The 26,915-nt window shown below is 50.4% G+C and overlaps 4 protein-coding genes and 1 non-coding gene across 7 annotated transcripts; 2 read left to right on the top strand and 3 right to left on the bottom strand.

The window, feature by feature from the left end:
• The first annotated feature begins 78 nt into the window (after positions 1 to 78).
• On the top strand, positions 79 to 9,270 carry VPS11 (VPS11 core subunit of CORVET and HOPS complexes). The gene is made up of 16 exons (XM_010953436.3): positions 79 to 303; positions 1,087 to 1,235; positions 1,333 to 1,468; positions 1,798 to 1,961; positions 2,649 to 2,896; positions 3,603 to 3,804; positions 4,205 to 4,356; positions 4,994 to 5,180; positions 5,618 to 5,764; positions 5,893 to 6,081; positions 6,185 to 6,346; positions 6,801 to 6,940; positions 7,029 to 7,231; positions 7,359 to 7,530; positions 8,417 to 8,639; positions 8,769 to 9,270. The coding sequence occupies exons 1-16, from the start codon at positions 117 to 119 to the stop codon at positions 8,931 to 8,933; spliced, it is 2,826 nt and encodes a 941-aa protein (XP_010951738.2). The 5' UTR covers positions 79 to 116; the 3' UTR covers positions 8,934 to 9,270.
• Positions 9,271 to 10,966: 1,696 nt separating this feature from the next.
• Positions 10,967 to 18,240, top strand: HMBS (hydroxymethylbilane synthase). 2 transcript variants are annotated; one of them, XM_010953435.3, is made up of 14 exons: positions 10,967 to 11,239; positions 13,715 to 13,768; positions 14,084 to 14,156; positions 14,560 to 14,609; positions 14,697 to 14,752; positions 15,133 to 15,210; positions 15,418 to 15,495; positions 15,619 to 15,694; positions 16,504 to 16,617; positions 16,838 to 16,876; positions 17,080 to 17,199; positions 17,430 to 17,483; positions 17,619 to 17,705; positions 17,806 to 18,240. In XM_010953435.3, the coding sequence occupies exons 2-14, from the start codon at positions 13,733 to 13,735 to the stop codon at positions 17,977 to 17,979; spliced, it is 1,035 nt and encodes a 344-aa protein (XP_010951737.1). In that variant the 5' UTR covers positions 10,967 to 11,239; positions 13,715 to 13,732; the 3' UTR covers positions 17,980 to 18,240. The 2 variants fall into 2 exon arrangements, with proteins under 2 accessions (XP_010951737.1, XP_010951736.1); XM_010953434.3 differs by lacking the exon at positions 10,967 to 11,239 and adding an exon at positions 11,316 to 11,501.
• A 288-nt stretch (positions 18,241 to 18,528) lies between these two features.
• Positions 18,529 to 20,417, bottom strand: H2AX (H2A.X variant histone). The gene has a single exon (XM_045515588.2). It carries the CDS (start codon positions 19,818 to 19,820, stop codon positions 19,389 to 19,391), a length of 432 nt encoding a protein of 143 aa, XP_045371544.2. The 5' UTR covers positions 19,821 to 20,417; the 3' UTR covers positions 18,529 to 19,388.
• A 187-nt stretch (positions 20,418 to 20,604) lies between these two features.
• On the bottom strand, positions 20,605 to 25,434 carry DPAGT1 (dolichyl-phosphate N-acetylglucosaminephosphotransferase 1). Of its 2 annotated transcripts, XM_010953432.3 has the most exons (9): positions 25,021 to 25,424; positions 24,574 to 24,694; positions 24,190 to 24,403; positions 23,792 to 23,938; positions 22,502 to 22,586; positions 21,957 to 22,145; positions 21,537 to 21,624; positions 21,215 to 21,370; positions 20,605 to 21,131 (listed from the first exon to the last, which is right to left on the bottom strand). In XM_010953432.3, the coding sequence occupies exons 1-9, from the start codon at positions 25,179 to 25,181 to the stop codon at positions 21,066 to 21,068; spliced, it is 1,227 nt and encodes a 408-aa protein (XP_010951734.1). In that variant the 5' UTR covers positions 25,182 to 25,424; the 3' UTR covers positions 20,605 to 21,065. The 2 variants fall into 2 exon arrangements, with proteins under 2 accessions (XP_010951734.1, XP_045371542.1); XM_045515586.2 differs by lacking the exon at positions 20,605 to 21,131 and having other exon boundaries at positions 21,235 to 21,370; positions 21,518 to 21,624; positions 25,021 to 25,434.
• Positions 25,435 to 26,589: 1,155 nt separating this feature from the next.
• TRNAD-AUC (transfer RNA aspartic acid (anticodon AUC)) lies at positions 26,590 to 26,662 on the bottom strand. Its single transcript has one exon. It is a non-coding gene; the product is annotated as a tRNA-Asp (tRNA).
• Positions 26,663 to 26,915: the final 253 nt, after the last annotated feature.

Consider the following 26,915-nt stretch of genomic DNA (forward strand, 5'->3'; position numbering starts at 1 on the left):
GTGTCACCCGGACCCGAGAGGCTGGTGCACCCAGGCTCCAGGACGCTGTCGGCTCACGTGATCCGCCGGCACCCCTCACGTGATCTCTCTCCCGGAGGCGGGGGCCTGCGGCCAAGATGGCGGCCTACCTGCAGTGGCGGCGCTTCGTTTTCTTTGACAAGGAGCTGGTGAAAGAGCCGCTGGGTAGTGATGGGGCTGCCCCCGGGGCCGCGCCTGCCTCTGGACCCGCTGCATCCAAGTTCCTTTGCCTCCCTCCTGGCATCACTGTCTGCGACTCAGGCCGAGGGAGCCTAGTCTTTGGAGATATCCTTCCTCTGGAGCTGTCTCTTCCCTTCCCGGATCCCTGAAGAGATTCAGCTGTGATGAAAGCTGTCCATCAGAGGGGTTCGTGTTCCGTGCCATTCCTTTAGATTGGTGCCCAGCACTCCTTCTGTGGTCTGAGGGGAAAAGGGGGAAGTCTGTTCTCTAACTTGTTGCCAGCTGAGGGAGCAATTCTGGGCACGTCATTTAACCTTTCTAGGCTTCAATTTCCTTACCTGAAAAAGGGGTGTAAAATAACAATGTGGCAAGGTTGTTTTTAAGATCAGTCAAAAACGGGTGCAAGTTGGCTTTTTTAAATATACTTTTTAATTTTTTTGAACTGTAGTTGATTTACAGTGTTTCAGGTGTACAGCAAAGTGATTCAGTTATGCACATATGTACATACATACATTTTTTTCAGATTTTTTTCCATTATAGCTTATTACAAGAAATTGAATATAGTTCCTTGTGCTATTCAGTAGGTCCTTGTTGTTTACAAGTTGGCTTTAAAATATGAGTGTGTATGGTGTTATTATACCCCCTGCCCAGTATTGTGGGTGAGAAGTTAAACGAGACCATGAGTTTGCTGCTTTGTTCTTCATATTACTGCCACTAAACTATGGCCTTCTTTTCTACTCTTTTTCTAAGAGGAGGAGTTTCAGGAGATAATATGTGGGAAAACGCTTGAAAATTTTAAAGAATTGTATGTATGTTAGTTGTTATTTTGGTTCTGGCCTAAATATAAGTATCTCTCCTTGGAAAGGAGGCTCCTTGACTATTCTTCACATATGGAAGGCCAGATTTGGTTCTTGCCCCGCTCCCTACAGCTTACAGGTTTCCAGGCCTACAAACTACGGGTGACACACCTGTACCAACTGAAGCAGCACAATATTCTGGCCTCTGTTGGTGAGGATGAAGAGGGTATCAACCCCCTGGTGAGTCCTAGAAAAGAAACGGGAAAGACCCAGAAGCCTGGGAGTGGTTGGTTGTTGGAGGGCAACTATCATTCACACATCTGAGGTCTGTCCACAGGTAAAGATCTGGAACCTGGAGAAGAGAGATGGTGGTAATCCACTCTGCACTCGAATTTTCCCTGCCATCCCAGGAACAGAGCCGACTGTTGTGTCTTGTTTGACTGTCCATGAAAATCTCAACTTTATGGCCATCGGTAAGCAGAAGGAAGGTGAAGCTAACATCCTATGATTCTTGATAGATTTTCTTCAGAGTTGCTTCTGCAGCTCATCTTCACCCTTTTCATGAGACCACTTTGTACTGAACTGAGGCCTTTGAGATTTTCAAGTTTAGGATGAGAAAGCATTTAGTTTGGTTCTTTGAGAATGAGTCAGTGAGTCCTGATCTTCATGGTAACTGTCGGAGAAGTTGGGTATCAGGAGAAAGACTGTCACTTCTAACAGGTGCCTCAAATGGTCTTTTTCCCCTTCTGTGCTTCCTGTTCTTTTCAGCCTCAATAAAGTGCTCTTTCCTGCTCTCCTCCAGGTTTCACAGATGGCAGTGTTACACTGAACAAAGGGGACATTACCCGGGACCGGCATAGCAAGACCCAGATTTTACACAAGGGCAGCTATCCTGTCACTGGACTGGCTTTTCGCCAAGCAGGAAAGACCACTCACTTGTTTGTTGTGACAACTGAGAACGTTCAGGTATTACCAAGGCCTCCACTTCTAGGGGCAGGCAGGAAGGGCTTCTCTGTTGCTCAGAGGGTTGGGATCAGGAACTTACAAGAGAGGTAGGACTCTTAAATTTTTCATCATTTAGCCTTGAATCATTTGCCCAGCTTAATGTTTTATATCTTCATTTAGGAGACTGGGAAGAGTTTGAGTTAGGAAAAGAATGCTTGGGCTTATAGTAAAAGACCTGAGTTTTTTCACTAATTAACTTGTTAAGTGATACCGGACAAGTTGCTTAATTTCTCTGATTCCTGGTGCTCCTAATTTATAACAGCTTACTCTCAGCAATTGTTTGTTTAGGTTATTTCGTAAACTTGTGTTTCTTTTTTTTCTTTTTTCTTTTTACATTTTATTGTAGTGTACTTGATTTACTCAGCAGTAGTTTTTTTAAATACTTTTTTGATAAAGCAGTAAAATTCTCTTACTTGTTGAATACTGGTAGTGAGTAGTGATAGTGTGTACTAGAAAAGAAAACATATATTTAATTATATATTTAATAGAAGGATGGTGGTTAATGGAGAAGGCAGAACAGCCAGGGGAAGTCTTAAGTTGCTAAGAATTAAGTGGAGAGAGTCAGTATGGAGTTGGGGATACCTTGGGAAAGGCTTACATGCCCCCTCCTCATAGGGAGCCTGTTAACCCCTTTCTTACTTTTCTCAGTCCTACATAGTTTCTGGAAAGGACTACCCTCGTGTGGAGTTGGACACCCATGGTTGTGGCCTGCGCTGCTCAGCTCTAAGCGACCCTTCTCAGGACCTGCAGTTCATAGTGGCGGGGGATGAGTGTGTCTACTTGTACCAGCCTGATGAACGCGGGCCCTGCTTTGCCTTCGAGGGCCATAAACTCATTGCTCACTGGTTTAGAGGCTACCTCGTCATTGTCTCCCGTGACCGGAAGGTTTCTCCCAAGTAAGTGAAAGGGAGAGGGCTGGACTTGTTCCCCAGAATTAACCTGATCTTAAACTCCTAATGCCTGGATTCTGTCACTCCCCTACTTTGGTTTTACGTAGGTTGTGCTTACGCCTAGAGTCAGTTATAATGTTTTTACTGAAAAGTGTGTGTTTTGCTACAGACGTTTGCTGAGCAGCCTTGGTGCCCTAGAACGCTCCAGGAAATCTTTGGACCTCCTATTGGGTTTTTTTACTCTCTAGTCGAAATAAATTGGGTGGAAGAACAAGGGGTTGAGTAGTGGAGAAATTGGAAAGTGCTGGGAAGTACATACAGGACAGGGCATTTTTTTCTCTGAGCCACCTGAAAGGGCGGCAGAGTCCTCAGCATGATGAGAGTGATCCTTGTCAGATGTTTGTTTGTTTTCATTCAGTGTTAAGTATAGTGTTCTACGTACACCAGGCACTAAGTATTCATTAAATGAGTAGATGTTTGAACATACTTAATTTTGCCATCTGACACAATGTTAATTATAGGATCCTAAAGGGTAAGGCCAGGTCTGTATGTTATGCAGTGCTTCATGTTACAGGGTGAACTGCCAGAGGGGCCAGAGCGGTGATGTGTTCCGGGTGGGATGGGCAGCATCAAAGTTGTCATGGGAAAGGAAACGTAGCGGAGCTGAGACAGAAGTGGTACAAACATCCGGTGCCTTTTCTTTCCCACACAGGTCAGAGTTTACCAGCAGGGACTCCCAGAGCTCCGACAAGCAGATTCTCAACATCTATGACCTGTGCAACAAGTTCATAGCCTACAGTGCCGTCTTTGAGGATGTAGTGGATGTGCTTGCTGAGTGGGGCTCCCTGTACGTGCTGACGCGGGATGGGCGGGTCCACGCACTGCAGGAGAAGGACACACAGACCAAACTGGAGGCAAGGCCACCAGGTTCCCAGAGCTGGCCACGGGCACCCAGACACAGCTCTAGGAACAGGCTCCCCAAGTCGCCTTGGCCAGGGTGTTTCCTTCCCTTTGGGTCACAGCCATACTCAGCTCCCTTAGGGTAGGATTATAAAGTTGGTGGCCTCGGATGAGGCCTTAGAGGGAAGCAGAGGCTGGAAGCCTGAGCCCACTCTTGGTCCACTCTGCCTGCCTGCAGAGAACTTGTGAGGTGAGGCGATGTCGATCTTGGGGGTATCTGAGAGGTCCCGCCCAGTCTAAGATCTAGTCAGATCCGAGCTTCAGGACTGGCTGCTTGTGTGTTGTGGGTGTGCTCTGGGAAGATGTCTTCTCAGGACTGCTGCTTCTAGTTTTCTAATCTCTCTTCCCTTCCAGATGCTGTTTAAGAAGAACCTATTTGAGATGGCGATTAACCTGGCCAAGAGCCAGCATCTGGACAGTGATGGGTTGGCACAGATCTTCATGCAGTATGGGGACCATCTGTACAGCAAGGGCAACCACGATGGGGCTGTCCAGCAGTATATTCGGTCAGTCTGGAGGCGCTTTAGGAAATAGCTCTCAGTGCAGGGACCAGCAGCCAGATAGACTAAAACCTGTGCTTGGGAAAGGAGTGTGGACTCCGCTATGAACTGTTCTTTCTTCCTGCAGAAACTGTGATGCTTCAAGTGAGAAGATGATATACCTTATTGGAACGGGAATATTTAGGGTCAAATATATTATATGACCAGTATGCGTTTAAGCTGATGAGTACTTGTTATTTTAAACATTAGCTTGACCTTTGACCTGATTCTTTAAAGGGAAAAGGGTATTCATCTCTTGCTTCCACGCTTTCTTCCCTTGATACTAGGTATTGGAATTTTTCTGACCTGATGAGGGGTTTTAAGAACCTGTCTATCCTCTATCCTCTTTCCTAACCTCTCTAGAATTCCTGTTTTCAGCTAAGTTTAAGAGCCAGTGCTTTGGAGCCTTGCTACTCATGTGGTCCACAGTCTAGTAGCATCAGTATTACCTGAGATTTTGTTAGAATTGCAGAATCTCAGGCCTCACCCCAGACCTGCTAAAACAGAGTTTGCATTTTAAGAAGATCTGCAAGTGATTTTGGTGCACATGAGAGTTTGAGAAGTGCTCTGATCCAGGTGCTATTTGATGCATGTGTCTCCCTAGAACCATTGGAAAGTTGGAACCCTCCTATGTGATCCGCAAGTTCCTGGATGCCCAGCGCATCCACAACCTGACAGCCTACCTGCAGACCCTGCACCGGCAGTCCCTGGCCAATGCCGACCACACCACTTTGCTGCTCAACTGCTACACCAAGCTCAAGGACAGCTCGAAGCTGGAGGAGTTTATCAAGGTACAGAGTGGGGCTGGTGGAGGATTCCTCAAGGGTCCCACTGAGCATGAGGGGCTCCACCAGGGCTGCAGGGAGAAGAAAGAGCTGACCTTATCTGGGGACCAGGACCATGGTCTATAAACTTGGAAGAGGAATAGCCTTTCCTGTGAGTTCTCTCTTGTCTCCCCTCTTGTTTTATGATGCCAGAACTTCCCATGGTATCTAAGCCCAGGGAAATGCACTGGGGGAGCCCTGTGTTCCCAGAGGAGTCCCTTTAATAGGACAGGCAGAGGAAGAATTTGGCCCTTAGAAACTTTCTGAGAAGCAGGATAACAGTGTTATAAAAGCATGGATTTTATTAGCTTAAGAATCTGGTCCAAAAATCAGATGCATATTTCCTTTCCCTTCCCCAACCACAACCTCTTGGTGAATGGTTTTGTCTAATGTCTCCCTGGCAGACAAAGAGTGAGAGTGAAGTCCACTTTGATGTGGAGACAGCTATCAAGGTCCTCCGGCAGGCTGGTTACTACTCCCATGCCCTCTATTTGGCTGAGAACCATGCCCATCACGAGTGGTACTTGAAGATCCAGCTAGAGGACATCAAGGTAGGTGAGCCTCTTGACTTGGACAGGGCCCTCCCTGTTCTTTTTCTAGGACGTCCCTGGGATGATGAAAGTGTTTCCTGACGGGTGAGGCAGGAGCATGCACTTACTCTGCCTTTATCTGTCCATAGAATTATCAGGAAGCCCTCCGGTACATTGGCAAGCTGCCTTTTGAGCAGGCAGAGAGCAACATGAAACGCTATGGCAAGATTCTTATGCACCACATACCGGAGCAGACGACCCAGTTGCTGAAGGGACTTTGTACTGACTATCGGCCCAGCCTCGAAAGCCAAGGGGATAGGGAGGCTCCAGGCTGCCGGGTGAGGCCCAGGGAGAATGGCTTTTGGGCAACAGGGGTCACCTTAGGGGCACGGGTACCCAGCTCACTCCCTCGGCCTCCCTTCTCCTCCCTTGCCATTCTAGGCCAATTCAGAGGAGTTCATCCCCATCTTTGCCAACAACCCACGGGAGTTGAAAGCTTTCCTTGAGCACATGAGCGAGGTACAGCCCGACTCCCCACAGGGCATCTACGACACGCTCCTCGAGCTTCGACTCCAGAACTGGGCCCATGAGGAGGATCCGCAGGTGAGACCTGGCAGAGCTGCCAGAGGCGCTGGAGAAAGACACTGCTCCTGTTGCTTTCATGGCTGCCTCTTGCTGCTTTCTTTCTTTCTTTTTTTTTTTTTTTTTAAACTTTTCTTTTTTTCTTTTAAGCTGTCTTATTGATTTTGCACTTTTTAAAAAAATTCTTTTTGGGGGTTGGTGATTTAAAGTTCGTTTCTTTCTTTCTTTCTTTTTAATGGAGGTACTGGGGATTAAACCCAGGACCTAGTGCGTGCTAAACATGCACTCTACCACTAAGCTGTACCCTCCCCCTTTGCTGCTTTCTTTAGACCATAACACCTCACCCTTGGGGCCTAAATGGTCCCCCGTGAAGAGGAAATTGGACTGAGGCGAAGAGATGGTTGTCTTGCCTTGTCCTGAGAGGCCTCGTCATTTTCCCCTGATGTCCAGCAGCTCTCCCCTCCTCCTCCTCCAGGTCAAAGAGAAGCTTCATGCAGAGGCCATTTCCCTGCTGAAGAGTGGCCGCTTCTGCAACGTCTTTGACAAGGCCCTGGTCCTCTGCCAGATGCATGACTTCCAGGATGGGGTCCTTTACCTCTATGAGCAGGGGAAACTGTAAGAGTTTGGGGGATCTCAGGGAGGGGGGATGTGTCCGAGTCACTTTCCAGGGACGGACCCTGAGGTGCGCCTTGCCCCGGCCCAGGTTCCAGCAGATCATGCACTACCACATGCAGCACGAGCAGTACCGGCAGGTGATCGCCGTGTGCGAGCGCCACGGGGAGCAGGAGCCCTCCCTGTGGGAGCAGGCGCTCAGCTACTTTGCACGCAAGGAGGAGGACTGCAAGGAGTACGTGGCAGCCGTGCTCAAGCACATCGAGAGCAAGAACCTCATGCCACCCCTTCTAGGTACTCGGGAGGACGGGGCGGTAGTGCAGGCTGCGGACAGTCGGGCTCCAGGGTGGGGGCCCTTCAGCTCTATCCAGAGAGCACTGCTCAGTTCATGGTCTTGTTTCTTCCCGGTCCCCAATCTCAGTGGTGCAGACCCTGGCGCACAACTCCACTGCCACCCTGTCTGTCATCCGGGACTACCTGGTCCAAAAACTGCAGAAACAGAGCCAGCAGATCGCACAGGACGAGCTGCGGGTGCGGCGCTACCGAGAGGAGACCACTCGCATCCGCCAGGAGATCCAGGAGTTAAAGGCCAGGTACTTGGCATCTGAGGTGCGGAGGTGTGCGGGGGTAACCTTGTTCTTTGCAGGGTGTCATTAGATAGTTTTCACAGACAGAGGATTGTATGGAGTGTGTTTGAGCATTTCATCCTCGAAGATCTCTTTTAATGGAGGAATTCCAAAGAATGATTAATTACACAATGTTATTTCTTGAAATTTGGAGGATATTATCTTGTAGCAGGTACTTTTCTTTCTGTACATGCCTGTATTTAACCTTTTCTAGACACACATCTGAGTGGTGGGAAGTACTCAGAGGTAGAAACTTGGACAGAAAATGGATAATAGAGACATGTGTATAGTAGACATTAATCTCCACTCTTAAAGTCTTATCTGCCCTTAACTCTATAAAGTTTTTATCAGAGAACAACAGTTTCTTCATTCCACAGATATTAACTGAGCCCCCATTATGTCCCAAGCCCTGTTCTTAACACAGATGAAAAGCCTGCCTCTGTGGAGCTTATATCGTGGAAGCAGAGACAGACAGTAAACGTTAAATAAGCAAAATATTGTAGCTTGTTAGATGGTAATAAGTTCTAAGGGGAAAACTGAATAAAGGCCTCATTGAAAGGGTCACATCTGAGTAAAGACCAAAAAGACAATTTAGTGGCAGTGGTGGAAATGGAAAGAGAAAAATCCCCCTACAGTGGGTTGGGTGGACCTGCTGGGAGCATGTTGAGACTCCCTGCAGGCCCAGGGTGGGGTCCTCACGTGACCTCCTTTAGATGGTAAGAAGAGCGGGGCCTCGTAATTCCCTACCAGGGACTTCTCTCTCCTCACTGAGTCTAGCTGCCTTCTCCCTCCACATGGCTCTTGGCCCTGTCCTCGCTGTTCGCCACTCCTTTCTGGTCTCTCTTGCCTGTAGTCCAAAGATTTTCCAGAAGACCAAGTGCAGCATCTGTAATAGCGCCTTGGAGTTGCCCTCAGTCCACTTTCTCTGTGGCCACTCCTTCCACCAACACTGCTTTGAGAGTTACTCAGAAAGCGACGCCGACTGCCCCACCTGCCTGCCTGAAAACCGGAAGGTCATGGATATGATCCGGGCCCAGGAACAGAAGCGAGATCTCCACGATCAGTTCCAGCACCAGGTAGGGATGATCGGGCCAGGTGACTCCTGCCCCTCGGGGAGGCAGCCAGTGCTGGAGGGGCTGGTGTTCTTTCCTCCTCCTCCTCTGGGCACTTCAGTTCTGACTCGTTCTTCCTCTCTTTCCCTGCAGCTCAAGTGCTCCAACGACAGCTTCTCTGTGATTGCTGACTACTTTGGCCGAGGTGTTTTCAACAAATTGACTCTGCTGACCGATCCTCCCACAGCCAGGCTGACAACGAGCCTGGAGGCTGGGCTGCAGCGGGACTTACTCATGCACTCCAGGAGGGGCACTTAGGCAGCGGGTGGGAGGGGGTGCGATGGTGGAGGCACAGCTGCAGGAACACGGGGAGGCAGGGCTGCACAGGAATGAGGCAGCCATGCCCAGGACTCCACTGTTCTCTGATGCCATAGCCCTCAGGACTTAGGGGGCTTTCTTTTCCTGCCTGCTTCTTTTTGGCCAGCCCGCCATTCCTCCTGTTGGCTTTTTGAGCTGTGTAGATCGCTCCAGATCAGCGGGGGAGGGCACCTCAGCAACCTCAGAGTGGACAATAGCTGCTTTATTCTCTGTCCAAGAGCACCAGGCTGTGCTGGCTCCTGGCTCCCAGAGTCTATAAATAAAAGAATATAGTGATTTCGGGCCTGAAGGATTTATTCTGGAGACCTCCTGGTGATTCTTAACTGTGCAAGGTGCACTTCTTTCCCTCTGCTCTCCTAGAGCCCCACTTGCCTTCCTACAGAGTTCCTTAAAGATGATGTTAACAAGACCTCATTCCAGTAATGGGTGGGGCCTGTGGCATCTAGCAGGGTTCAGTTTACTGAAGACCTTCTGCAAACGCCTGAGGCCTGAGCTCCAACAGCAGCCTGCACTGCGGTCCCTGCTCTTCAGCCTGGCTGATCTCTGTGGCTGTTGTGTGGATAAAGTATTCAAGCAGGAGGCAGATTCTGGTTGGGAGTCTTGGATTTAAGCTTGCCTTCATAATGGGTGGTTTGGTGCCTTGCCGTATTCAGTACCAGATGATAAGCAGGATAGAGGGTCTTTACTGAAACATTTTCCCTGCTTGAAGTCGTCACCTGAGGTTTGTGTTGATAGGTGTGTGGGTATAATTTAGGTTACACTGCCTGTCGTAAAATTGCTCCTGTGGGGTTTGTTTACTTGAAGTAATTTGGACCTTTAGGTAGTATTTAGAAGAGGCAGAGTTCACTACATTGGTAGTGGCTAAGAATACAGACCTCGAATCAGCTGACCTGAATCTGAATCCTAGTTTCACTTAGGGCAGCTCTTAATCTTCCCTGCACCTTGGTTTCTTCATCTGTACACTTGGAGTTACAACATCTTTCTGGTACAGCTGTTATGAAGGCCTGAGTAGCCAATCAGTGGTTGGGTTTCTGATCCCCAGTGGGTCAGTGATCCCTCAATGGGTTTTTCACCTGGAGTCACAAATACCAGTCAAACAAAACCAGATTCAGTATAGCAGAGCAGAAATAATTCATTCATTGATGAAGGAATGGTGAAGGGAGAGCTTGTGCTCTAAAGAATCCTTTCCCCGAAGGGAGGGGAGTAAGGGAATTTGAGGGGTAGGAGGCAGACATGTCATTAGGGCTGTAGGAAAGGGGCAGAGATTTCCTGGGGCAGACGGGGGCAGCGGGTGGCATGCGGTCTTCCACGCTTCTTTGTACACAGCAAGAATTGTGCCTAGCAGAGTACAGAGCCCCTCCTTGGACAGAGTTCTTAGGATGGTAATGAAGAGAAGTTAACTTTGGGACACCTCCAGGGCTCATCTGCCTTAGGCGCGTTCCTGTGGTCAGGTCAGAACCTGTTCAAGGCTGTTGACCACCGCACACCTCTTAAAGTATAGCTGCAAAACATTTCTGTCAAGTACCAGGTGCTTTTGAAACAAGACACAGATAATCAAGGCTGGAATCCTTTGGGCCTCAGGGCCTGGTATGAGTGACAGGTGTCCAGGTCTTTGTATAATAGTTAATACATGGTTATTAGTAACGTTAGTGGGTAAAGCACTTACTAACAAGCCCTTTTCCCACTAAACTAATAATGTGTTCGCACTCCCATTTCACAGTTATTTGTCTTCAGGCATGACCTTTGATTGCTGAGCCAGTTTCCTCATTTTAAAAATAGAAACGTTGCCTACTTCAGGGTTGTAGCAGAAGCGCCACATAAGCTGCACTAATTGCTTGTGCCACAGCTAAAAAGATAAAGCTGCATAATTCCAGATGACTAACTTTCAGGAGCAGGACCCTTTTATTTGTTGATGCCGAATCCAGCCTGGGTACATGGCAAGTTGCTTAAGGTGCCTTTATTTCCAGAGCAGCATTTGTAGAGTTAATATCCTTTTCCTCTTGGGCACGCCTACCTTTGGCTTCATTGGCGATCCCTTTGCGTGTAGGAGACAACTGCAAGGAATTCAGTTTGTGGGGAAATCCCGGGAGAGTATCTTAACTACTGGCCATCAGTATTCCTGGCTCAGATCGAGGTCTAGGTAAAAGAAACGGACAATTGGGCCTGGGTCTCAAACGAGGAAGAGCGAGACCACCGAGAATCCGGTGGCCGGGGTCAGCCTGGCGGAGTAGGGTTGGTAACCCAAGGTAAGGTTTTCTCTGCGGCGAATGGTCTAATTCCAGCCCAGGGAGGGGCTACGCCCCCCGGGGGCGGCGCCGGAAGTGACGCAGGCGCTTCGTAGAGCCTGGAGTGTGCTGCCGCAGGAGGAGCGCGAGCCCCGCGTGCGCCAGGTGCCGGCGGGCCGGCCGGGGTTCGGCTTCCCCGGGATCCGGCGGACCTTGGCGGCAGCCCCTGGTCTTCCTCCCGTGCACAGCCATGTCTGGTAACGGCAACGCGGCCGCAAAGGCGGTGAGTCCTGAGCCTGTGACCCTCGCCACTTGGGTCTTCCGCACTAGTGGGTGCAATGATTGGCCCCAAGTTGTCACCCTCCGTCGTCTTATTGGTCGGCACGATTATCTGTCTTCTTTTTTTTTTTTTTCCGGTCCATGTAGTTTTTAAAGGGCCAGTAGCTAGGTTGCCCTTGAGAGAATCAATGTTGCCTTAGGGGACTCAGGGAGCGGTGGGGGCGGGGTTAAGAGTAGATGGATTGTCTCGAACGGAGCCCCGTTCCGGCAAGGATCTAGATGGGATTCCCTCAGGCTTGGCAACCACGACTCTCGACTTCGTGACCCAGTCCAGGAAAATTAACCTGCAGGAAACAGGGTGCTATTCCCTTGCTTCCTTTCACACGAGACAGGTTCCAGGAGAAACTCAGCCACTTTGGGAAGATGTTCCACTTTGGATCCAGAGAGGAGAGCATACCTCGAAGTCTCCAAACTGCACGCAGTCTTGAAAGTGCACCTTCTCCCCTTTTACTCTTTTAATGGTCACCCAGCCCCAGCTTACTCTCAAAGCCCCCATCTGAGACACACCACTGGGCTACGAACATGGGGGAGCCACTTTGGGCCTTCCTATTCCTAGCCTGCAGGCCCAGCTCTGGGCTTGTGAGATGCAAACTGCAGAGCCTGTGGAGGCCTACTTCAGCCTGAGATAAGAAAGGGGTGGGGCAGCTGCTTATCTCTCCCTGTCCTGCCTGCTGGTAGGAAGAGGAATTCTTCGCCATTGCAGACATTCCTGAGCACTGGACGAGGAGTAAGAGGACTGAGATCTAGCTCCAGCTCTCTGCCCATGATTAGCCATGTGACCCTGGGCAAATCACTTCACTCCTCAGAGCCAGCCTTTGCTTCTGTAACATGGTCCCAGAGATGCCTGCCTTGTCTACCTGATAGGTTGTTATGAAGATTAAAAGCAGTAGCTGTAAAATATACATGCTCGATAAATAATTTTTAATGGAACAATTTGACTTGAATATGCTGTGCAGAATCAGTGAGATTAAGAGTTTGCTTGAACCTAGCCGTTTCTGGGACCTTGGATTCCTTTCTCTGGGCTCCCTGTGGTCCAGAAGTTTAGTGGCCATGTTTAGCATTTCAAGCCTAGCCTAATTTGCTCAGGGTGCCCCAGGGTTTATTTATTGGAAAAGTGATAGCCATGGAGTAGACTAGAGTCCATGAGCAGGCAGCTGTCAACTCCAGCAGCAGAGGCCCCAAATGCCAGACTGTAGAACTCCACAGGATGAGGGTCCCAGCACAGGGGAAGTTGATAGTCTCTATAATGGCTACTGTCTGATCTAGAAAGAAATAGGACCTCAGGCTGGAGAACCCAGTTTTACCTGCTTTGCGCTGAGCACCTTTGTCCAAGGTGCCCTGGCAAGAGGAAGAGGCATGTCCCTTTGAGTTCTTGGCTTGGTCTCTGACATCCTAATATTTCCTTGCCGGTGAAACCAGAGGCCACAATCTAGGTAAATGGACACTAGGCAGCTCAGCCTCTTAGTCTTGTAGACTATCAAAGGCAGAATATACCTGAGTGCAAACTTCTTCACTTTATAGATGAGCAAATAGGTTTATAGATGAACAAATGAAATGATGTGTGCTCAAGGTCACCCAGCCAAGAGGCTGAGCAGGACTATACATCAGATCTGTTAACCCCAGTCCTTTACGTCTGTATTCCAACCAGATTACAGGATCCATAGTGTGGCAAGTGTGGGATCTTACGGCATCTACGTGGCATTGAAGCTTGAGTGCTGCTCTATTGTGGATGCAGAACTTGTCCTCAGTGACTCAGCACAAGTTCCCCAGTGTGGCCCCAGCTGCCCTGCCCCTGCCTGTTGCAGGCCCCACCCTCCCTGGGGCCAGGCTGATGGGTCTTATCTCTCCATCCACCTGTCTTTGTGCAGCACTCCCAGTGCCTTAGCTAGGATGGGCTTCAGGGCTCAGTGTCCTGGTTACTGCAGCAAGAACAGCAACAGGTCCTCTGGTCTCTGCTTCTCTGGATCTGTAAGGAGGCAGAAGGTAGTAGGGAGGCAAAGACACCAGTCTTGGAGTGTTTCCCCACTCCGAGGCTCAGCTGGCCCCAGGCCAGGGGCTGAGGTTCCTTTCTTCCAAGCCAGTGATTCTGGTTCTTGGACAAGGTGTTGAGGAACACGAAGAATAGCAGGGACTGTGACCTGGGGACTTTTTCTGCAGGAAGAAAACAGCCCAAAGATGAGAGTGATTCGCGTGGGTACCCGCAAGAGCCAGGTGAGTGCAGGTACCAGGGTGGAGGAGGTTTGTCAGAAGAATTCTGTGTTCACAGTATTATAAGTTGCGGGGGCTGGAGGGTTCCCTGCAGCTTAGGGGTGGAGGAAATGGGATGACTGGGTATTAAATCCCATGCAGAATGGCAGATTGCATTCTGTGGAAGGTAGTCCCTGGGCTGGGGAAGTTGTTGGGGTATAGTGGGCTCCTTCAACCCTCTCTCTGAATTCCAGTCCCTTCAGGATCTCCCTGCCCTATGAAAGTCTGAGCTTAGTGTAGTGGCCAGAGGACAGGACTAACCTGAATTTCTGTCCCCAGCTGGCCCGCATACAGACGGACAGTGTGGTGGCAACGCTGAAAGCCTTGTACCCAGGCCTGCAGTTTGAAATCAGTGAGTTTTCTGGACAGAAATGGAAGCTAATGGGAAGCCTTTACCTATCCCCCCCACCTCCCCTCCCACTCCCAGAAGGGAGAACACTGGTTTTGGGTTTGTCTTGGACCAAAGCGTGATCCCATTGCCTCTGAAAATTCTTGGCTGTCCCCAGCTTGGGGGCCCTTTCCTCCTCTGAATACCTCCAGCTCTGGACTACCTGGGCTAGCCTGGCATTTAACTTCTGCTTTGAGTCTTTTTATGAGTGTCTCTGGTCTTCCTCCTAGATCATACATTCCCAGAGGGTAGGGACTGGGGCTTATGTGCCTCCGTATCCGCCATGAATCTTAACACAGTGCTGGGCTCAGTAGGGGCTCAATAAATGGTGACCAATGGGTGTCTGATTGGTTGACTCTCTCCTCAGTTGCTATGTCTACCACAGGGGACAAGATTCTTGATACTGCACTCTCTAAGGTAACAGCATTTTCCACTCAATCCTTTACACCCATCCTCTTTCCTTCCCCCAAAAGTTTCACTCTGAGGCTCTTTCTTGCCCAACAGATTGGAGAGAAGAGCCTGTTTACCAAGGAGCTGGAACACGCGCTGGAGAAGAATGAGTAAGTGAAAGAGGGGAACATGGCGCCCTCCCAGGTTCTCGCTGTGACCCCAGTGTGCCTTGGATCTGGATATCAGCTAGACTGTTGGGCTTAAACGCTTGGATAGGCTAGTGAGGGGCTCATATGTGAGTTTTTCAGGCCTCAGAAAAAGAGTGTCATGGTCCTGAGCCATCTGGCTGCCTGGAGTGTAGGACTGGCCAGGAGAAGTGGGTAGAAGGGACAAGAAGAGGGGAGCAGGTTTCAGGGTCCCAGGGTCTTATGAAGGCCTGTTTCCTGAATTGCTCTGGGCTCCACACTGACATAAAGACAGGAGTGAGTGGAAAAGGGCTGGAGGCCTACTGCTTGGACCCCTTCTTTTTGTCTCTCTCCCATCCCTCTAGAGTGGACCTGGTTGTTCATTCCTTGAAGGACCTGCCCACAGTGCTTCCTCCTGGCTTCACCATTGGAGCCATCTGCAAGTAAGAGTCAGGGGCACTGGGCATGGAATCATGTTAACCTTGGCTTTGGGACTTGGCCCTCTGCCTCTAGGCTGTCTTTCTTGCCCTGAGGAGTGTCAAGCATGGCAGAAAACTCAGAAAATGCCAATTAGTTGACTGTTGAGACAGCCTGGAAGTGACCTGAACTGAGACCTCCTCCTCATTCTGTGATCTTCCCTCCATCCCCAGGCGGGAGACCCCTTATGATGCTGTTGTCTTTCACCCCAAATTTGTTGGGAAGACCTTAGAAACCTTGCCAGAAAAGAGGTGAGTGGAGCCTGGATAGGCATCTTGGTGGGATTTGCACAGAAGACAGAGGGGTGTGAGGAGGAGGAAAGGAAAAGTGCCTGCCTGGGGTTAAATCTCATTTTAAACCCTCTCTCTGAGCAGTGTGGTGGGAACCAGCTCCCTGCGGAGAGCAGCCCAGCTGCAGAGAAAGTTTCCACATCTGGAGTTCAAGAGTATTGTATCCTTTTAGACGAGGGAGGAGGCAGCAGCCAAGGAGGAAGACGAGGTCCAGAGGGCCCTGGGAGTTGTGAGAATAGACGGGGCTTCCAGAGGAAGTGGCCCATGGCTGCAGTGTACTCTCTGTTCTCTTATTCATCCACCCATCTATCCATTCATTCATAATCCTTTCATGTTTTCTTAGCCCCAGGCAAGTGCCTGGCACTGGAGATAATGGTGAGCAAGATCAACATTGTCCCTGCTTATATAGAGATTACATTTTAGTTCTGGAGACAGACAACTGGGTATTGATAATACACAGTGATACTGAACAGTGATTACTTCAGGGCAGGAGAATTGGAGGGTGCTTCCATTTCTGTTTTGTACCCCACTATGTTGTTTTGATTTTTACAGTGTTATATGTTTGTAAAACTAATTTTCAAAACAGTATTTGCTAAGTGCTCCAGTGCACAAAGTAGGGAATTCTCTGGAAGATCCTAGCTGGAACATCTAAACACACATTTAGGGATCAGAGAAGGCTTCTCAGAGGTCTTGTAACCTTGGGCAAGTTATTTTACCTGTCTGTATCATTTTCTTCATCTGTAAAACGGAGACGATCATACTACCAACCGCATACAGTTGTGAAAATTAAATGAATTGACATCTGTAAAGCACTTAAGTGTCTGGCACGTAGTAAGTATGAGATAAGTGTTAGCTGTTATCATTAAGCTGAGAACTCAAAGGTGAGAAGTTAGCAGATAGACTCAGACACTGGAACAGCATGAGGCTCCAGGCTTCCCAGCACTTGCCGGCCTTAGCGTCTCTCCACAGCGGGGAAACCTCAACACACGGCTTCGGAAGCTGGATGAGCTGCAGGAGTTCAGTGCCATCATCTTGGCCGCAGCTGGCCTGCAGCGCATGGGCTGGCAGAATCGGGTGGGGCAGGTAAGGCCTGTCCCTCTCCCCCCACAGTTAATCTTCATCTCCTTCCTGCCTGTATTCTCTTTCTGAACACCTACTTCTAACACTCCAAGCTGGAAATGAGGCCCAGGTTGAGGAGATTGGGGATCAGAGGCCAGACTCTCACTAGGGAAGCCCCATCTCACTGCCTTGTGCTTTTAGGCACTTGTCTCCACCCTTCTGACTGCCTGTTCTGCCCCGACAGATCCTGCATCCCGAGGAGTGCATGTATGCTGTGGGTCAGGTATGCTTGCCCAGGGAAGCTGCGAATTGATGTGCCTATTTCTTTTGTTCTCAACCAAGGAAAACATTCCCAGGGAGGGGCAGGCCTTGGGAGGCTACTGGCCCAAAAGGCCCTCGGGAAGCAGGTGGAGGTGGGCTGGTTCCCATCCTTAGCTCCAGTCTGGAGAAAGATGGGGCTGATGTCTTAGGCTGTATTTCCATCAGGGGGCCCTGGCAGTGGAAGTCCGAGCCAAGGACCAGGACATCTTGGATTTGGTGTGTGTGCTGCATGATCCAGAGACTCTGCTTCGCTGCATTGCTGAACGGGCCTTCCTGAGGCACCTGGTAGGCTCCTGTGGAGGTGTGGGGACCTAGGGAGTTGGGAAGGGTGGTGGGGAGAGTTCTCAAATGAATGCTCTGTATTTAGTGGTAACTCATTCTCAGATGTATGGACAGGACCCAGGTCTGGGCCCCTGCCTCACTTTGTTATGTCCTCAGAGGGGTCTGTGTCTGAGGTCTCTGGTCACAGGGTGGTAAAGGTCCTTGGCGCTCACACACAGAACTTCCCGTTGCAGGAAGGAGGCTGCAGTGTGCCAGTGGCAGTGCATACAGCCATGAAGGATGGCCAGGTAAACAGGAAGATGGGTGGGAGGGCAAGGAAAGAACTGGCATTTCTCTTGTGCATCCTGAGCTACCAGTAAAGAGGCCAGGTTTTTAAGCAGGTTCCTCTCACAGCATACTGAGGCAACGGTTTTCTTTCCCAGCTGTACCTTACTGGAGGAGTCTGGAGTCTGGATGGCTCAGATAGCATGCAAGAGACCATGCAGGCCACCATCCATGTCCCTGCCCAGGTGCCAAGGCTGGAGGGTGAGGGAGGGGTAAGAAACACATCTACATGTTATCTCCCCTTTCGTGCTCACCAAATCCTACCTCCTTCCCTCCCGCACTCAGCATGAAGATGGCCCTGAGGATGATCCACAGCTTGTGGGCATCACTGCCCGGAACATCCCACGAGAAGCTCAGCTGGCTGCCGAGAACCTGGGAATAAGCTTGGCCACCTTGTTGCTGAACAAAGGAGCCAAGAACATTTTGGACATTGCACGGCAACTCAATGATGCCCACTAACTGGTCTGTGGGGCACAGATGCCTGGGTTGCTGCTGTTCAGTGCCTACATCCCAGCCCTCAGTGCCCCATTCTCACTGTTACCCTGGGGAGTGATTACCCCAGGGGACTGAACTGCAGAGGCTTCCATAGGCTCGTCTCACCTTGGGGCCTTAATTACTGCCTTGCCTCCTCAGGTGGAGGCTCCACCTCTAGAGAAAATGTCTAATAAGCCACAGCCTTTGAATGTAACCAATTCTACTAATAAAACACATTTGAGGGTGTTTTTGTTTCTGGTGGGGTTGCATTAAGGACACACAAAACCCTTTTCTCCTTATCTAAGGCTGGGACCCCTGTACAAAGTTCTCCTGGAACACACTTTGTCTCAGTAGTCTCATCTTGCAACAGAATAGATTGTCTCCCAGGAAACACCGAGAGGGCCATAATCTTATAATCTACGAATTGTCTCTCTCCAGTTGAGCCTTACTTAGATAGTCCTCCCTCCCCCACTACTTTTAAGCATCTACAAAGTCACCGATTCTACCACCGTTTTGCAAAATGAAGACACCTCATTAAAAAAAAAACCAATCCTTTAATAAACAAAATTAGTCCATCTGAAATTCCCCAATACCTAAAGTACTAGTCTTGGATGGGTTAGCTGCAAAATTCCAGTTTCGAAGCCAATGGCGGCTCAGTCCAGACCGGGATTAACGGACTAGTGCTGGTATCTAGGTGCTTGGCTTGCCGAGTGGACCCGCTGGGAGGGGAGCGGGGCGGGGGCCCGCCAGGACCGGCTGGAGGCCGGGTACCCCCACTCCTATGGGAGACGCTCACGCTGAAGTGTCTCGTCCGCGCCGCGCACAGGCCTGCGAGTGGAGATGGAAGGAGCGCGGACGTGCAAGGCCTGGGATCTGGCAGCAAAGGAGACGCTAGGGCAAATGATGTGATCGACTCCTCGACCGCCGGAAGCAGAGTCCCGTCTGAAGTCGTGGCTGGAGCACCGGGCTGGAGAGCAAAGCGCGCGGCCGTGGCTGCGGGGTCCCGCCGGCGGCCGTCCGCATCGTTCACCTTCCCCGCCGCGCGCCCAGGCCCTGCGTCAGCGCGGCTGGCCCAGCCTTCCAGAAGGTGCCGCGGCCTCCCCGCAGCCCATCAGCACTCTGGGGCCAAGGCCGCCGAGTCACGAGCGCGGTACTCGCCCCGGGGCCGAGTGGCGTTCCAGCGGCCGCGCTCCGCGGATCCCAGGCGGGAGCGAGCCCCGCGGGGGAGGGGCGGGTCGGGCGGCGCCGGGGCCGCGGAGGGGGCGAGCGCGCGGCCGTCCGGCCCGGAGCCCGACGTGGCCCAGCTCTTTCCGTGAGGGCTGTGGTGGCCCTTAAAAGGGCCTTTGTGGTGGCGAGGGGAGGGCCGGGCGGCGGCGGTAGCGGCGCGGGCGCCCTCAGTACTCCTGCGAGGCCTGGGTGGCCTTCTTGCCGCCCGCGGGCGCCTTCGGCCCCACGGTGGCGCTGGTCTTCTTAGGCAGCAGCACGGCCTGGATGTTGGGCAGGACGCCTCCCTGGGCGATCGTCACGCCGCCCAGCAGCTTGTTGAGCTCCTCGTCGTTGCGGATGGCTAGCTGCAGGTGGCGAGGGATGATCCGCGTCTTCTTGTTGTCGCGGGCCGCGTTGCCTGCCAGCTCAAGGATTTCAGCGGTGAGGTACTCGAGCACCGCCGCCAGGTAGACCGGGGCGCCGGCGCCCACCCGCTCGGCGTAGTGGCCCTTCCGCAGCAACCGATGCACGCGGCCCACCGGGAACTGGAGGCCGGCGCGCGACGAGCGCGACTTGGCCTTGGCGCGGGCCTTGCCGCCGGTCTTGCCGCGGCCCGACATGCTGCGCGAGGTAGAGAAACGGTGAGGTGGATGCCTCGCAAGGATAAAGAACAGCCGGCCGCCGCAGTCCAACTGCCGTCGCGCGCGCCCCGGGGCCGCCCTTATAAGCCCCCAGGGCACACCCCCTGCGCCCTCCTGATTGGCTCTTTTCTCTAATACCCGCCTCCGGTTGGCTGCGGTTAACCCTTCGGTGACGCGCTTCGGCTGAAGGAACGCGCCCGCCGATTGGCCGAATTTGAAAACCTTTTGCCCGGGGAAAAAGGCGAGGAGGAGCTGCTGGCAGACAGCTAACCACTCCCGGGTGTAGCCAATCCATGTGAAGCGCGCCAGATTTAAATGCTACAGCTGGCGACCAGAACCGGAAGACAAAGAGGGTGGAGTCTGAAGCCACCTTCAGAGCCTCTGGCAAGTCTGTGCAGGCCCAGGATTTTTAAAGGAAACGGGTCAACACTAAATCTACCTCTACCACCCCTTCCAGGTCTGGTCACTCCCTCTTGTTCGGCAAAGACAGTGAAAAAGGGAAGGAATGAGACCCCCTGGAAGTTAGGCCCCAGACCAGAGACCAGGTAACGCCAATCTTATGGCCCTCTATGCCACCCAAGAAGCAAGATTTCAATATTTATTCAACATGTTCTGTCTGGTCTTAGTTCTTCCTGTTCAATTCCTGCTATAAGGGGCCTGACGTACTGAAAGAAAAAGGATGGGTCAGAGAGCAAGGCATCCTCTTGGAGGAAATGACTCAATCAACCCGCCCATATAGGAAATACACCTGCAGAAACAACAATAAGAAAATGACAACACTTTATTGTCACCACTGGGAGCACCTGGCCCCTGAGTCTGTTCTTAATCATCAGAATTCTTAATTTATAGGCAAATGTCAAGTCATCACCTTCGAACCTGTGTCCCTATCCCTAGCCAGGGTTCTGTCCCCAGGTCCAACATATTCCTTGAGTGTCAGAGTTGTAACTGCATAAAAGCTACAGTAGCCCACCTTAAGAGGCTGCAAGGATAGGATGGAGAGGGAGAGTGGCAAGTTGAGAAAAGCCATAGGCAAAGTCCAATCAACAGTCATTAGAGGGCAAGAAAGGCCCAGGACGGCAATAATCCTATGGGACAGGAAATGCTGAGGACAAAAGGAGGACAATGAAGGGTGGGAGAAGCCTGGGCCAGGAGGCAGTCTTGGTCCAGAAGAGGTCAGTGGGCATGAGTCAGGAACCTTGGAGACTATGAAGCAAAGGGCAATAATCAGACATCATAGAAGAGTCGGACAAGCTGGTACCGAATGGAGAAGGTAACAGCACTGCCCACGACCTGCAAGGAGAAACAAACTAGAGTCAGAACCATAGATGAAGGGATGCAAGGAGGTGTAAACCCTGTTCCCAACAGCACTGCACCTGTAGTAGCAGCAGGAACAGGGTGAGGTTTCTCTCATGCATGGGCCCAAAGACTTTAAGTAGTAAGTTGATGAGTGTCATGTTGTTACACTCAGTGAAGGCACCATCCTCATTCTCACTCTGGCGCACTGACACTAGCCGGAGGCTCTCTGCTACCTGGAGGGACCAGAAGTGGACAGAACTTCAGCTAATACCTATGCTCCAGGAATGGCGATCTGCTTAATGCTTCCACATTCCCCTTGGATCTGATGCAGGCCTAGGTTCCCCATTCCCTGAATTCAGAATGGTAGCCTAGAGCCTTACCTCCTTGTTACCCTGTTACCTTTAGAATAAAGGTGCCCAAGAAAGAGAGGCTCTTGGTCTTGAACTTGGAATAGCTCATCTCCAGTTTGCCTGTGTTGGTATTGAGTCTGCAGGAGAAGAGAGCTTCATGTGACTGAGCCACTACTCAAAGAACTCTCTTCACTGTGGTTAATTAATAGGAAGAGCACTGAATGTGGAGTCAAACACCTTGAGATCTATTTCTGGCTCTGCTGCTTGCTTCTGTGTGATCAGAGCTGCTATGAACATTAAATGAGATCGTGCAAATAAATGTGCTCTGTAATTTATAAAGGGCTAACCACATGGAAAGAGTTAGCCCTTCCTTGGGTCCACTCCCTCTACCCAGCGAATGTGTAAGGCTGGCTTTAAGTGTCCCAAGTGAAAAAGCTATGATACCCCTTTCAAGCCCCAAATCGGCTACCTGGGAATACGGTGGCGAGGGCAGGGGATGATATGCAGGAGCTGAGGCAGTGAGTAGAGGAAGTTGAACACCTGAGGCATGAAGAAGAGTAGCATGGTCTTGCTGAAGTGTCCCAAGATGCCCACCACGGCAAAGGTCATGCCAGCAAAGTAACAGAAGGTATCTCCCACAAACACCCGTGATGGGTACCTGTGTAGGGGAGAGGATCTGAGCCAGTGGCAAGAGGCATTACCAGTCCTTTCTCTCATAGCACACACACTGGGCACTGGGCTAGCCCTGACCCTAGTTCTGGCTCAGAGGAGATTCCAGTTCTCCCAGCAACTCTCCAGGACTCAAGGCCCTGAATCCATCTATTCCTGGGGGCTCCACAGCACCTGCCCCCAGATACTGCTGGGTAGAGAGCAATTTAAGAATATTACCAACTGAAGACCCAGAAAACAGTACAGGGATGCACAGGTTCAGCTTCACCATTGGGAAATGGTCATGATGAGGACCATACTTGCCACATGTTCAAACAGCTGTCCCCCATCCACAGGCCTACTTACCAGTTATGGTAGAGCAATCCCAAAGTGGTGAAAAAAAAGGGTATCATGAAGTAGAGGGAAAAGACATGATCATCCCGATAATCACCTTTGGAAGCAGGGGAAAAAGAAAGAAGGAATAGTTGATGGCCATTTCCCCTGCACATCGTGGTCCTACTTTTGTTTGTCCCTAAATTCTGTCCCAAACTGTATTGTCCACCTCTCCCAAGTTTCAAGAACTCACTACCCCTTTTATGTTACCCAGGCAATTCTCAATATTTCACCTCATTCATGACCTCTTCCCAAACTAGTTACTGTCTTCCATTTGGTTTAGACCATTCAGATCTAGGTTTGAATACAAGCTTTACTTCCTAACTGTGTGACTTTGATCATGACACGTTTAACTTCTGAGCCTCAGTTTCCTACCTTTGAAAAAAGGATGATGAAAACACCTGCCACATAGAGCTGTTACAAATTTTAAAGTGAGAGCACATTTTTAAAGTGCATAGCTTTAATAAGCACTTATGGAGTCCATCAGCCAAAGACCACCAGAAACAGGCCTACAGTCAAAGCTGGGTTTACTGACTTGTAACAGGGGAGATTTGGGAACCCACACACCCTGAGGAACCACGGGATGCCTCAGTAAGGAGGTGTTAGGAAGACTTGTCATAGGATTTGTTTTAAGTAATTCTGGGGCGGATGCAGGGAGGCAGAGTGACTGGGTGCTGTCAGCAAGGGTAATGCTATGATTGGGCATCTTAATAACTTTGTTTTGTTTTGTTTTGTTTTGTTTTGTTAGGGGAGAGGTAATTAGCTTTATTTATTTTAATGGAGGTACTGTGGATTGAACCCAGGACCTCATGCATGCTAGGAATGTACTCTACCACTGAGCTATACCTTCCTCCCCTTAGCATCTTAATAATTTTTATCCAAGAAGTGGGAGGAACTTGAGTTGTCATCCAAAGGAAGCAGCAATCACTCATGTTAGCCCAAAGAGAGGTCTGGTTTTTTAGTTAGTCTATCATGGTCACAGAGTGACCCTGCCTGATTTGGGGGTTCTACAAAATTATTTATGTTCAGTAGGAGAAGACCAAGGCCTACCTATTAGTACCAATCCCTTTATAAATAAGGGTTGCTATTTTTCATTCTCAAATTTAATAAATCTTAGTTGTTATTTGCAAAGTAAATAACTTCCCTTATCGTCTATAATTACTCACGTATTGCTCTTTTTCTGAATTCCTCAAAGCCAGCTATCAGGCAACTTCCTTATTAACACTCAGACTTATCTACTCTCCCCAGTCCAATCCCACCTACCTTCCAGCTCCACCAGGTTGAAGATGATGATGGAAGCAGAAATGACTAGCGACTGGCCAGCCTCTAGGCCATTAATTCCTGCTAGAATATTGATGGCATTGGTACAGAACACTGCCAGCAGCCCCATGTAGACATAGTACAGGATCCCTGGGGGGAGAAAACAGTAAGAAAAGAAGTAGTGCCACCTGTAGAATGGAGAATTTAAGGATATCCTTCTGAGGAAAATGGTGAGATAAAGGATTGGATGAAGGGCCAACAAAAGGATCTAAAGAGACACACAGACCAGAGACACTTGGAGGAGAAAGTGGAGCACTAGGAAGGATGTTCTGCTGGATATCTCACAGGGCAAGGGTGACCAGAATAGGGGCCACAGGGGCGGTAGTGGTAGGGGTACTCACCCAAGTCCAGATGCAGACCAAGAATTGGGCGGAAGGGCTTGGGTACCACAACAGTTGTGTTGCCAAAGTTGGTGAAATAGACCATGAGGAGAGGTAGTGAGGCAGCTGTGGGCAGCAGTAGCTTATGGCGCCAGCGCAGATTCAGGACATCATCGGCGAAGCCCAGGAAAATCATGCAGCAGATGGCAAGGAGCGCACCTATCAGGGCCACAAACTGGGGGAGGCTCGGGCAGGTCACAGCTCCAGCCTACTTCCACTTAACCTTTCAAGAATTCCCGTCTTTTCTTCGTTCTCAGCCGTTCCCTCCCAACCCAAGTAACCTCAACTCTCTCAGGTAGCTCGCAGCTCCCAGCCCCAGCCAGCCGCCCTCACTAACCCACTTACTTCATGGTGGGGGAAGGCTTTACACTGCTCCTCCACAAAGCAGTTCAGGAAAGGGAAAGGGATGAAGCAGAAGAGGATGATAAGGAAAACAGCACCGCTGATCACTCCCTGGGACTCTGGGCTGTGGCCCAGCAGCAAGCCGGGTGGAGGGGGAAGAGGAGAGGGGGCGTGGTCACTCACTAGTGCAAGTAGTACCGTAACCTAACTTGGGGACGGGGAAGGGCACCACTACTGGATTCCCAGATACTCCCAAGGGTCCCACCTTCCCGCCCACATCCCTACCCCAATGCTAACCAGATCTGCCTTTCACCCACCAGAGTCCCCGACTAGCTGCTAGGTTAGCGCTCCATCTCCCTCGGCGCGCAGTCAAGCGCTCCAGTCCTCGCCCCTGCCCAACCCTTGCCCAGCTCCTGCCCCCGGCCCCAGACCAGAGCGCAGCCCCCTCACATTTGCTGCCGGCTGGTTTTGTTGAGGTCCTGACCGCAGAGGCGCGCGGCGATGAAGTGGCCACGGAAGGCAGGAATGAGGGTGAGTGTGGCCACAAACCCCAGAAGCGAGCCGATCAAATTCACCAACAGCGGCATCGGCAACTCCGGGAAGGCCCACATGGTGACCGGCTAGGGGACCCGTTCTGCTGTCTCCTTGGCTAACAGGTAAGCCAGGCAGAAGCCCTGAGCCCCCAGCAGTAAGGAGCGGCCGCTTCCCACAGGCTGGGTCTTCCCACAGTAGCCTGAGCAAAACACAGCAACTCTGACCTGAGCCGCCCTCGTTTGTCCCACAAGCTTCTATAAAGCAACCTTGGCTCTGCCCCACTGCATCTGCCTACCCACTGTTTCCGCCCGGATCTTGTTCGCAAGGCAACAATCCATATGGAAAGTGGCGGCCATTTTTAGTATGGGCATAAGAATGGAAACGTAAGTATGATTTTACGCTATATCGTTTATACGAGAGTTGAGTCATCACGAGGGGATTGGGAACACAATTTTCAAAGGACAAACGGAAGCGGATACTTTCCTAAGGTCATATTAAAGATGTATAGCCCAAAGCGGAAAAACTCCCTGCCCGGTTCCAAGATGAATGCTTCCTTGTACCACGTGTCTGACGCCGCTTACTCTCGGTTCCACGTCAGGTTTAGCTCCGTCAGCCTCCATTAGTCACGTTTAAAGGGGCAGTACCCCGAGTTTACTCTGGGACGCCTCTGGAGCTGGGAAGATGGCTACTGGATGCAATGGGGAGGACAGGAGGGGTGAGGATGTGGAGAAGCGCCTGCTCTTTGTAGAAAACCCGTTGCCAACATAGTCGGAAACCAAGGTAAAAACACAACTCAGTTCCCGGAAACGCAGCTACAATTTGGAAGATAATGTATATTTTAAAAGAGACCCATCCCACTCCATGTTTTCCCGTGTCCTTGATCCAGGTACTTTTCAATCATCATCCCACCCATCTTCCGCCCCCGCAGTAGCAGTTAGTTGCCGGGCAACTCAGCGGAGGCACTTCACCACTGATGGGGCTGGGAGTGCCTTCAGGTATTGAATTTAACCCTGTACTTGACTCTCCTTGGTCCTGGATCATTGCACTGTGCCAAGTAGCCAGACCGAGGGGATTAGGCTGAGGCATTGGGAAGAGCTAAGGAAGTTGGAGAACCAGACTCGCAAGTGGCTTCCTGTAAGCCTGAGGAATTCCCATTCAGGTTTCTTCCTCCAGATTACAGATGCCTTTTGTTTGTGCTCCTGTTTCTTGCAAATAACAGTTCACCAGCATCTTCATTCTCTTTCATGCACCTACAGGCTCTTAGGTGGCAAGTGATTTCCATTCCTCAGAGCGGAAATCATCACCAGGTAGTTGGAGAGGACTCAAGTATGCTGACACTTTGTCTATTCTCTTGTTTTGGGAAGGGGGAGGGGGATTAGGTTGGTTGGTTGGTTTGTTTATAATGGAAGTACTGGAGATTGTTTTGAGAAGTGGGAGGTAATTGAGTTTGTTTGTTTGTTTGTTTGTTTGTTTATTTATTTATAATGGAAGTACTGGGGATTGAACCCAGGACCTTATACATGATAAACATGCACTCTACCACTGAGCTATACCCTCCCCCAGTCTACTCTTTTGAGTATGCGCCAGGAGTCAGGGTTGGGTTGACTCTTTTTAGGCCAAAGATAGCCCCTCCTGTCTCAAAACCAGCTGTGAATGTCCTTTCTACTCAAAGGCCGCTCTAATTAACAACACAAAACCATATATGTATAAAATATTTTATATATATATAAAGTAATCCCAATAATTACCTGATAATAGTATTCCACCAAACTTCCAGTACTTATCCCACTAGTATTGTTTTTCTGTGAATT

This window comes from Camelus bactrianus, chromosome 33, assembly GCF_048773025.1.
Source record: "Camelus bactrianus isolate YW-2024 breed Bactrian camel chromosome 33, ASM4877302v1, whole genome shotgun sequence".
Taxonomy (NCBI): Eukaryota; Metazoa; Chordata; class Mammalia; order Artiodactyla; family Camelidae; genus Camelus; species Camelus bactrianus.

What these genes read in the sequence shown, in the direction of transcription:
- VPS11 (XM_010953436.3), top strand. Translation starts at nt 117, where the DNA reads ATGGCGGCCTACCTGCAGTGGCGGCGCTTCGTTTTCTTTGACAAGGAG. An exon ending in AAGAGGGTATCAACCCCCTG is followed by an intron (nt 1,236 to 1,332) that starts GTGAGTCCTAGA and finishes GTCTGTCCACAG; the next exon opens with GTAAAGATCTGGAACCTGGA. An exon ending in TCTCAACTTTATGGCCATCG is followed by an intron (nt 1,469 to 1,797) that starts GTAAGCAGAAGG and finishes GCTCTCCTCCAG; the next exon opens with GTTTCACAGATGGCAGTGTT.
- HMBS (XM_010953434.3), top strand. Translation starts at nt 11,469, where the DNA reads ATGTCTGGTAACGGCAACGCGGCCGCAAAGGCG. An exon ending in GCAACGCGGCCGCAAAGGCG is followed by an intron (nt 11,502 to 13,714) that starts GTGAGTCCTGAG and finishes CTTTTTCTGCAG; the next exon opens with GAAGAAAACAGCCCAAAGAT. An exon ending in TTGATACTGCACTCTCTAAG is followed by an intron (nt 14,610 to 14,696) that starts GTAACAGCATTT and finishes CTTGCCCAACAG; the next exon opens with ATTGGAGAGAAGAGCCTGTT.
- H2AX (XM_045515588.2), bottom strand. Translation starts at nt 19,820, where the DNA reads ATGTCGGGCCGCGGCAAGACCGGCGGCAAGGCCCGCGCCAAGGCCAAG.
- DPAGT1 (XM_010953432.3), bottom strand. Translation starts at nt 25,181, where the DNA reads ATGTGGGCCTTCCCGGAGTTGCCGATGCCGCTGTTGGTGAATTTGATC. An exon ending in AAAACCAGCCGGCAGCAAAT is followed by an intron (nt 24,695 to 25,020) that starts GTGAGGGGGCTG and finishes GCTGGGCCACAG; the next exon opens with CCCAGAGTCCCAGGGAGTGA. An exon ending in TGTTCCTGCTGCTACTACAG is followed by an intron (nt 21,132 to 21,214) that starts GTGCAGTGCTGT and finishes TTCTCCTTGCAG; the next exon opens with GTCGTGGGCAGTGCTGTTAC.